The following is a 10,569-nucleotide window of genomic DNA, read 5'->3' as shown; positions in this document are numbered from 1 at the left end:
TCACCCAATTATGTACAAAGGAAATGAAGCCAGCTTCACTTCTATCAATACCTGTCAGTTATTCTGGTGGCCCTGTACGTGTTACGTGCCTCACTTTCTGAGAAAGTAAATTTAATTTACTGGCAGTGTGCGCTAAGAATAAAACTGTAAAATCTAAAAAAAAAGAATGTAAGTCAGATTTCTCATTCAACAAAGCTAGCTTTTTAATACAGTAATTTTAGAGCATTTTTATATTCTCTAAATATCTTTTTTTGCCACCGGTGTGCTTAACTTTTAAGATTTTGGATACTAGCAAAAAAAAAGTGGCATTTTAATTCAGGGGTTCTGCCTTCATATATTATATGCATAAGCATTTGACCTCGCACCACACTTACCTTCCTTCAACCTTCATTACTATTGAAGGAAAATGGTAACCATGCCCAGTAAGGTGTTGAGTTTTATAGCCTGCAAAGGAGTCTCTTATTCTTAAAATACCATGGTGGTTTTGGCATGTTTAGGAGGCATAAACAGTGAAGCTGTTTTCAGAATATGATTTCTGTAGCAGAGAAAAAGAATTCCTGAGATCATAAACTGTCACTGAAGCATTTTAAGAGCTGAGTTTTTGTTGGACAGTATAGAGGTGTTCACTGCACTGAGTTTAAGTGTAATTGGAGTTTTCAAGCTATTGTAACCCTGGGGATGTCCCTGACTTCATATCAAGTTGGATTATGTTTGTGATTCAGAGTCAAAAGAAAGCATTCCCTATGGACCAATTTAAGAAAGTTGTGAGAGTTTCATCTGATTTTTGAAGAGTATGAAGTAGTACGAATAGCCAAAACAATCTTGAGAAAAATAAAGACTGAAGTTTGGGAATTAAGGATTTCTCAGTTTAGAAATTTTCTTTAGGCTACAGTAATCAAAATTTTGTGCTGCTATCTTAAGAATAGACATTTTATGGAATAAAATTGACAGTTCAAAGATAAATCTTTGTATTTATTGGCAATAGATTTACGATATTGGTGCTAAAACCATTGAATGATGGAAACGGTCCTTTCAGCTCTTGGGACAACCTTTTATTGACATGCAAAAGGAGTAGATCTCAAATCATATTTAAAAAAATCAATTTAAAATGTGTTATAAACCTAAATATGTGCTAAAACTGTATAGCTTAGAAGAAAATACATGGATAAATCTTCATGACATAGACTTTTTAGATATTTTTGTCACATAAAACATCAGGAATAAAAAAATCAAAATAGGACTACATCGGAATTTAAAACTTTTCTTCAAAGGACAATGTGAGCAGAAAGACAATATAACTTACAAAGTGGGAGAAACTACTTGCAAATTATGTATCTAATATAGTGTCTTCAAATTGGTACAGCACTGGTCTGTCCATTTGCTGTAAAAAGGTAACTTGGGATTGCTGTGATGCTAAACACTGACACTGATGTGTCAGATGAGATAATGGTGGATGGTGTTTTGTGGAGTTTCCCAATTAAGACAAGCTTGGAAGCAGGAGTAGCATCCACTTCTGAAATAGCTTGTCTCCAGAAACTCTGTGAACTTGGAGAAATGATGAAGGTTATACAGGTGTTCAGGTCTTTTGTTCATAGGGTCGCTACGAGTTATCTACGACTTGATGGCACTTAACAGCAACAGCAAGGTATCTAGAAAGAACTCTTAAATAACAAGAAATGGGCAAAGAATTTGAATAAACAGTTCTATTAAGCACGTGGAAAGATGTTTAGCATTATTAACATCAGGTTCCTAAGTCACCACTTTTATTATACGCATTAGGATGACTGCAATCTCTAACAATTTGCCGTGGAGGATAGGGACATAGTAGGACCTTCAAATACTGCTTTTCAAATGAAAAACAGTTTGAGCACTCTTTAAGGAGCTGAAGGGAATTACTATGTTGTTATGTACTTCTAGCTGAGTACAACTCATAGCAAACCCTGTGAACAATACATCTGAACACTGCCCTATCCTGTGCCATCTTAATAATCTCTGAAACACTTGAGCCTGTTGCTGAAGTCACTGTGCTCATCCATCTAGTTGAGGGTCTTCCTTTCCTTTGCAACCTTCACCTTTTCAAGCATGATGTCCTTTTCCAAGGAATAGTTTCTCCTAACAACATACTCATTATATGAGATGAAGCTTTAAGTTAACTATGTTATATACCGTAAAGTGTGAGCTGACCCATAGCTTATACTCCAGCAGGTTTTCAGAGGCAATAAATCATACAGTAAGAGCTCATCCTTCTTTATCTCAGGGAGCAGTTGGTGGATTTAAACGTTTGAGTTGGCAGTGCAACTCCTTACCACTGAGCCACCAGAACTCCCTACGTTACTATGTTGTTTGTTGTTGTGTGCCAATGAGTAGGTGCCAACAGATAGCTGACCCTCCAGCGGGTTTTCAGAGACAGTAAATTACGTGGATGGGAGATTGCCCCTTTTTTTCCTACAGAGAACCTGGTGAATTTGAACAGTATGCCTCTGGGAGTGCAGTGCAGCTTTTTACCACTAGGCCACCAGGACCTAGCAGTTCTGCTTCTACTTATATGTTCAGGAGAATGGAAAGTATTTATCTTCACATAAACTGGGATACAAACATTCATACCAGCACCATTATTAATTAACGAATTGTGGGAACTCAGGGCCCCCTCAGTATGAATAACTAAATTGGAAGCAGGAGTGACATCTACGTCATAAAAAAAACTTGATTCCAGAAACCCTATGAACTTTGATAAATGTTGATAGTTGTAGAGAGACTTCAAGCCTTTTGTTCATAGGGTCACTATGAATTGTGCTCAACTCAAAGACAATCAGCAGCAACAAAAATTATGCAATAATACTCAGCTATAAAAATGAATTGAAATGATACAACATGGCTTAATCTTGAAAGTACTATTCTCATTGAAAGAAATAAGACACAAAGGCCACATGTTTTGCAGTTCTATTTATATGAAATAAAAATAGACAAATTCATAGAAAAAGCAGATTAAAATTATAAAAGAAAAAGCAGATTAGTATTTGCTGAGGACTGAGGGAATAGAGAGTATATGGAGTTATACTTTCAGAGGAATGAAAATGTTTTGGAATTAGTGGGAAAAGGTGAATTTTATATGTGAATTACTTATTTTAAAAAAAGACAGTGAAGAAGGATTTTTCTAGAGAAGATACTAAGTGCATTCAGACAGGGAGATGTGAAATTTGGGGAGTAACAGATCAGAGTTGGTAAGTTCTGGAACTAAAGCTGGAAAGTGCATAGAATCAAAGAATGAAAATGATAGTATTTAACATGATTGATTCCATACCACTAGCTGCTACATGGGAGAAAAATGGACAGTCACCTCTTGTATAATTTATTGCTTCTGAAACCCTCTGGAGGGTCAGCTGTGAGTCAGTTCTGACTAAATGAGGCACAGCAGCAACAACAAAGCTCTGATGGTTAACCACAGAAGAAAGCAGATTTCAAGGGTTTTATTTGGTTGTGTTTTTAAGATGAAGGAATGCAACAATTTCTGCCTCCAGATATCTAATAGAAATATTTATATGGAGCCGCTCTGTTTAGTAAAAGATAAAATATTAAAAGAATATATTATTACATTTTAAAATCATATATTTTTAAAATATTTCATTAACTCAATATATTATTACAGTGAATTTCACTGTGACTAACTTTTAATGTGATTACTAGAAAACTTCAAATTATGTCTGTGAACTCCTATTTCTGTTAGACATTTCTGCTCTACCCACCACCCCTGGATCAGTCCTGACTCACAGTGCTTCTCTGTTGAGTTTCTGAGGTGGTAAATCTTTATGAGCAGAAGCTGCTTCTTTCCCTACTTGTGGGTTCAAACTACTGACCTTTTGATTTAATACATTATAGAACAGCTTTTCAGAGATATGTCTCTTAAGCTTATATATTTTCATTTTGTATAGAATTTTTAAATTCAGAGTGACTTAGGCATCTGATTTCTCATTTTGCATGTTAAAAGTAAGGTCCAGAAGGAGGAAATTAATTTTATCTTATCACTGTGGAGTTTACACTTATTCAGTAAAACTATTCACTATCATTGGGAGGGTGGAGGGACAGCACAGGAGGGGAAGGCCCTCTATGAGGTGGATTGATTCAGTGACTGGGATCTAATACTGTGTTTACTACTGGGACCAACCAGCTATCAGAAAATGTTTGAAGTTGACATAAGAATGTTGTGTGCCTTTTAATTTTTCCCATGTATAGGAATATGCCCTGAAACAGATAGTGTTAAATAGTTGCTTGTATCTGTTGTTATATTTGTGTACTTTTTTCTGTTTTGTAGGACCCAGAGCCGAGGGCCTTGTTCCTCTCGAATGTGATCCTCCATGTGGGTAGTTAAACTAACTTTTACCTCTCGGGTGCTTTTTTTTTTTTTAAAAAAAAAAAAAATTTATTTTTCATTTCAATGAACATCTACAGAGATTTTGGAATTCCATTCATTCATTGTTGCACCCTTCTCCCCCCCCCCCCACCCCCGTTTGCTCCTCTCCTTGAAAAGCAAAAGAAAAACTCCCTCATTGGTACGCAATCCCCCCACCACATCCCCCAACCACACCCCCAACCCCAAATATAATCCACTCTGCAAACCTCATTGCGTACTCCTACGATAAACATAATGCCCTAATAAAATGTAATACTTTTAAACTATTCTCTCCCCCATAGACTTCAATGCCGTAAACATATCGGCTGCTTTTTGAAGTATCTTACCGTTAGTAGCTGGGAGATTCCATGTACTTGGTATTCAGTAACAGTTAAATTAGTGAAGACTAGTAAATGCAACACAGACTTGTCTGTTTTAAATTCGGATTTCAGATTATGAAAACCACCTAGTCCTGAGCAAATTTTCTGACTTTAAGGTCAATAAAATTACTGTTCTTTGGCCTTTAGCTCACTCACTGTATGTATATATAGCCTGCCTTTTCTAAAGATCAGGATAATTTTCTTTAACTTGTTAAGACATAATTTGATCTGATGGTTCATCTGTAAACTGAGGAAATGGGATCATTTCTGTGAATTACAGAGGCAGCACTATGACATTTTGTTCCTGGTTAAAATTTAGATCAACAGCCACTAGTTTTAGTAAATTGAGTTTACATGATTCTCATGGAGATCTTAAAGATAGCCATGGTCTCAAATTTGAGCCCTAGTTTATAAGTTTCAGATTACCCTACTAAATCCTTAATTTCAAAGGTCATATAATTGTATCTTAAAAAGAGACCATGTTTCCTTATCCAGATTGTTAGGGTTAATGTTGAAAAATATCTTTGTTGAATTATGCTTGAGAATTTGCATGCAAAGCAGATAAACTTCTTTATTTCTTCTCTCTATTTCCAGACACCATTCAGAACTGGTATCTGGAAATGGAATGAGGCTGGGAATGAAACCATAAGCAAGACATTCAGCTGCTACCTTTATAAGAGCTTATAGTCTAAGGATATTTATTTCTTGAAAGTAAAAGGTTTTATTTGTCCACATTCTTACTTGAAAATAAAATGTTTGTATTGGTAGAACTGCTTCCCTTCTAGTTTTAGTACAAAGCAGCCATGCTATAAAATCTTTAAGGGCATTTTGACTTCTTAGTTTGTGGTAATTTGCCTTTTGTTATATTTTGCTAAAATTGGAGATAGTGTGTTGTTATAATAAGCAAGTCAGCATCCATAACAAAGTGTTTGAGCATCTGCTATTTGTAGTTCACTATGCCAGATACTGGAGAGTCAAACAAGGAATGAGACAGAGTGGGCTGAGTGTAGTTGGGGCAGCAAGACATGTAAATAAAATAGGTAAGTAATTGAATAATTGGATAAATATTTATTGAATACCTGCTATGTGGTAGCAGGTGCTGGTGTAAGCACTGTTAGCAGGGCTGAAAAGAACATTCTTTGAACATGGAGCATATTCAGAAGTATACTTATGGCCATGTTCTTGCACATTCCTTTAATTTACTCAAGTGATATTTGTGAATGTGTGCCTTTTATTGGATTAACACATAATTATTAGAAAATAGTTTAACTAAAATAATTAACTTTTTTAAACAGTTGATGTATTAGAAAATTACATTCCCAATGGGACAGACCTCCCTCCTTGAAAGGCAATATGGAGGAGAGAAGCCTAAAGTAATTAACTTTTAGGATATACTGTATATAAACTCCTATGAGCATATCAGTATACATATTTTCCTAGGTTATTTTCTGCGTGTCTATCCATAAATAATTTAAGAATAGGAGCTGTAGTATAGGCTACTTTGTAATTTAATGTGAACATCTTCCCATGCTAATAATTCCACAGAGGCACTGAATAACTTGGATTGGTTAAAATTAAGTAGAGATTAGTCACAGAGATACCAAAATTATATTGAATAATTAAATTCTACCATTTTCCTATTTTTGTCAGCTTCAGTACCAGATACAGCACAGCAGCCATCTGAAGAGCAAAACAAGTCTCTTGAAAAACCAAAACAAAAAAAGAATCGCTGTTTCATGTGCAGGAAGAAAGTAGGACTTACTGGTAAAGTGCTAAAGCAAATGTTTTACAATGAAGATATTATAATATTATGTGTGTTTTGCTGTGACTCTAATTAAAATAATTTTTGTTCCCATGAGAGAATATTGAGAACGTTTCCATTTCAGTATTTTCTTAAATAATAGCTGTAATTATGCACCTTAAAGTAAAAGAAATAGCTTTTTTAAAAAACAAAACAAAACTCCTTTTACTTGAGTTTGAGAGGACAAGATAAGTCAGTGTAAGTTGAGCACTGACGGACAGTGGTTAAGCCTTGGCTTTTAGCTGAAAGGTCTGAATTTCTACCACGTTGTGGGAGAAGGATATGGCACTCTGGCTTCTTTAGATTTACAGCCTTAGGGACCCTGTGTGGTAGTCTGCTCTGCCCTTTAGAGTCCTGTGAAGCCAAACTGACTCAGAGCAGTACATTTTGGAAGGTCACTGTGCCAGGTGCCATGAACAAAGGTTTGTTTTCTGCCTTCAGGGAGCCCGAGATTGGGGATGAGAGAGGATATTTTAAAGTACGGGGCAAACTATGAGGTATATCCTATATATAAAATGGTGTCAGTTTTTACATTATAATTGCATAACTGTATAGTTGTGATGATTCAGTGAGTTAATACTTTTAAAAGGATTGGCCTGGGCAGTGCACATTGATGTTGACTATTATATAAATAAGTATTTGAAAGTATAGAGGAGAGGGAGGGGGAAATGTTAGAAAGTATTTAGCAAAGAAAGTAGATTAAAGTACTTAGAAAATTTGAAGGCTGTATTCTGTAGCGGTGTCTTAAGTAATAAATAGGATTTATAACAGAAATAGGAAGGAACATCCAGGCAGAAGGAATAACTTGTCTAAAAACTTAAAGAATTGATAAAACAGATCATACTCAGGGACCATAGATAAGATATTTGACAATAGTGCAAAATATGTGAAGAACTGGTTGTGTGCTTCAGTCACACAAGAAAAGACGGAGAAAACTAATGAAGAGTATTGTGATTAATTGGTGAAGAGTAAGTATAGCTGCACTTTCAAATAACAGCAGCAAAATCAGTTGACATTAGGTTAATTGTGACTCAAGACGACCCCATGTGTGTCAGAGTAGAACTGTGCTCCGTAGGATTTTTAGTGACTGCTCTTTCTGCAAGTAGATCACCACAGGGCCTTCTAAGATAGCTCTGAGGGGGCTCGTACTGCCCATCTTTTGAGGCAGGCTAGACTACTTAAACCTCTAACATTTAACTACCAATTGAGTGTGGTAACTGCACTGCTGAGGGATACTACAACTGTAGATAAGAACATCTTTTATTGAGTATTCTGTTAGACATTGTGCTTTACATAAAAATTCAGCTTACAGTGGCCTAGTGGAAAGAAGCTACACTGCAACCCCAAAGACATATAGTTTGAACCTACCAGATGCTCGGCTGGAGAAGGAGGGGCAATTTCCTCCTGTGCCAGTTGGACCTGATTCGATGGTACACAGCAGTGGGGGGTGGAATTCAATGTACAGGGACAGAAAAGTAGATATTATTGAGCAGAATTTGCTTTTAGGAAGATTAACTATGACTCAGGAATTCATTGGGGATGAGGGAAGGAGAGTAGAGTCTGGTCTATGAAAATACTTACAATTGGTTCATACCTTAACCCAAAGCTTGGCAGATAAGTTTATTTAAGGAATACAAATGTGAACAAATAAGATATTGTTGGTGTTAAGTGCCGTCAAGTCGCAGGCGACTCACAGCGACCCCATGAAGGAGAATCCTCGATGCTTGGGTGCCTTTCATCTCTCCAGGTTCATAGGGTTTCCGGAGGCAAGCTATTATGGAAGTGGACGCCATTCCTTCCAAGCTTGTTTTAATCGGGGAGTTCCACCCCACTCTCTGTCCGCATTGGGTAGCCAACCATTAACGCATTTAACACATTAATGCTGGATACAGTCTCATCAGTGCTCAGATTTCATGTTTAGGAAGACGAGACCTTTCTTTATCCCATAGTCAGCCTAATTTATTAGTGTCCTTGTTGGCTTCAGTTTTTAAATTTGTATGTCAGTGTTTTAAATTAGTGGTGCCTAGGCTGCATTTCCCAACACTTCTATCATAAAAATCTAATTTGGAAAGAGCAGAACCTATTTTCAATATCAAAGAAACTGTTTATACCTCTTATCTTTTTCTTATTTCTACTCTTTGGGAATTTACCTAAAATAAGTAACATTTATTGCATGTTTACTGTATGTGAATCACTTTATAGCTTACCCTTTTAAACAATATAGGAACTTAATTCTACAGTTAGAGTTGAAGAATTTAAGGCCCAAATAGATTAATTAATTTACCTTAAGTAGATTCAAATTCAGGCACCCTGACTCCTGATTCCTTCTCCACTGGAGACTGGCAAAGGAAAGCTAACATCAATAATCTGGTACTTGTTAAGAGTTCTTGCATAGATTTTTTATTGACCTTAATTCTAACATTATGCTTATTTTTACATTGACTAGTTGAAACTGAAAATGTTCTGAATTTTCAATTTAGCTATACCTTTTCTGATAGGAAATAATTATGGTCATTCACAAACTTGGTCAGAAGTTATGGTCAGGTGACAAACTTGAGCTCAGAAACATAGGTATGACTTTATCTAATAAAGTCTTACCTTAATGTATGAGCAAAAAATGAAGCTGTCAAAGCTAATGAATTTTGAGAGTAGTAGTAGGTTGTGAAGTTGTTAGCTTACTTAGAATAGTTCTTTAGATTGCTACCCTAAGTCATGAATCTGTTTAACTTTATGATAAGAAACGGAATGTTTAGATCATCCCTCTAACTCATGTATATGTATTAATCCACTTGCAGGGTTTGAATGCCGGTGTGGAAATGTTTACTGTGGTGTGCACCGTTATTCAGATGTACACAATTGCTCTTACAATTACAAAGCTGATGCTGCTGAGAAAATCAGAAAAGAAAATCCAGTAGTTGTTGGTGAAAAGATCCAGAAGATTTGAACTCCTGCTGGAATACAAAATCCTTTGACCATCTGCAAACTAAAAATTGACTTGAGCTTTTTTTTTCCTAGTCATTGGGAATGTAGAGCAATGTATCTTGCATAGACCTTTTAATCATGCATGTCATCAGAAGAATAGATTTTTGTTTTGTTTTGAAAATGACTCTGAACATTTATTTCCATTGCAGTTTCTGTGGCTGAAAAGACTTTAAGTAAACTTTACAAGTATTATATCCTTTTAAGATCATTTAATTTTAGTTGAGTGCAGAGGGCTTTTTATAACAAATGTGGAGAAAATTTGGAGGGCTGTGATTTTTTCCAGTATTAAACATGCATGCGTTAATCTTGCAGTTTAGTTTCTCATTGTGTATGTATATATAGCTTTTCTCTACAGCACGATTTCTCTTTGGATAATGCTCTATAGGGCACAACTAGTTACCAGTAACTGAATGTATCTTAATCATTATGGCTGCTTCTGGTTTGTGTTGGTTTTTTCCCCCCATTAACAAAGATTATACATATGTTAGCATATAGTTTCTTTGCACCCACTATTTATGTCTGAATCATTTGTCACAGAGAATGTGTGCTGATGAGATTCGTGTGGTTTGATTTTTTTTTTTTTTGAGCAAGGAATGGAAAAGTTGTATGCATTTCATTACTGATTGCAGATTTCTTTTAGAATATGTTCATCAGTTTATGTGTATACAATATGAAGAATGATCTGAAGTAATTGTGCTGTATTTATGTTTATCCACCAGTCTTTGATTAAATAAAAAGGAAAACTAGAACACTACTTGTGTGATTTTTGGTTTTCCCCTCAGTGATTCTTTGTGGTAGTTTGTTTTGACTCTTTTCGTTTGACTGTTTTTTCGTTTTATACTTCCCTGATTTTGTAATAGTTCTCTCTCACGTCTTTTTATGGCTAATGATGATAAATGGTAATCTTAAATTTCTATAAATTGAAGATGTCAGCATTTTGTCAAAACCGAGAATCTCTTTGTTATTTCTCTGTTATCGTTTGTAGCCTTTTCTGATTCCCTGTTCTATACTTTTCCGCT

At 35.6% G+C, this 10,569-nt stretch overlaps 1 protein-coding gene across 7 annotated transcripts in view; it reads left to right on the top strand.

Moving 5' to 3' along the window:
* ZFAND6 (zinc finger, AN1-type domain 6) overlaps positions 1–10,309 on the top strand; it is a 99,236-nt gene extending 88,927 nt beyond the window's left edge. For 5 of the 7 annotated variants that reach the window (XM_006888241.1, XM_006888239.1, XM_006888242.1 and 2 more), the window contains 2 exons: positions 6,418–6,531; positions 9,364–10,309. In XM_006888241.1, the coding sequence (XP_006888303.1) occupies positions 6,418–6,531; positions 9,364–9,512 (263 nt within the window). In that variant the 3' untranslated portion in view covers positions 9,513–10,309. The remainder of the gene's footprint in view (positions 1–6,417; positions 6,532–9,363) is intronic. The other 2 variants (XM_006888243.1, XM_006888245.1) reach the window with 2 other exon arrangements.
* Positions 10,310–10,569: the final 260 nt, after the last annotated feature.

The sequence above is a fragment of the Elephantulus edwardii genome, unplaced genomic scaffold (genome assembly GCF_000299155.1).
Source record: "Elephantulus edwardii isolate Elephantulus edwardi_28Jun2011 unplaced genomic scaffold, EleEdw1.0 scaffold00066, whole genome shotgun sequence".
Classification (NCBI taxonomy): domain Eukaryota; kingdom Metazoa; phylum Chordata; class Mammalia; order Macroscelidea; family Macroscelididae; genus Elephantulus; species Elephantulus edwardii.
The sequence above is the reverse complement of the archived record's forward strand: the minus strand, read 5'-3'. Positions and strand labels throughout refer to the sequence as shown.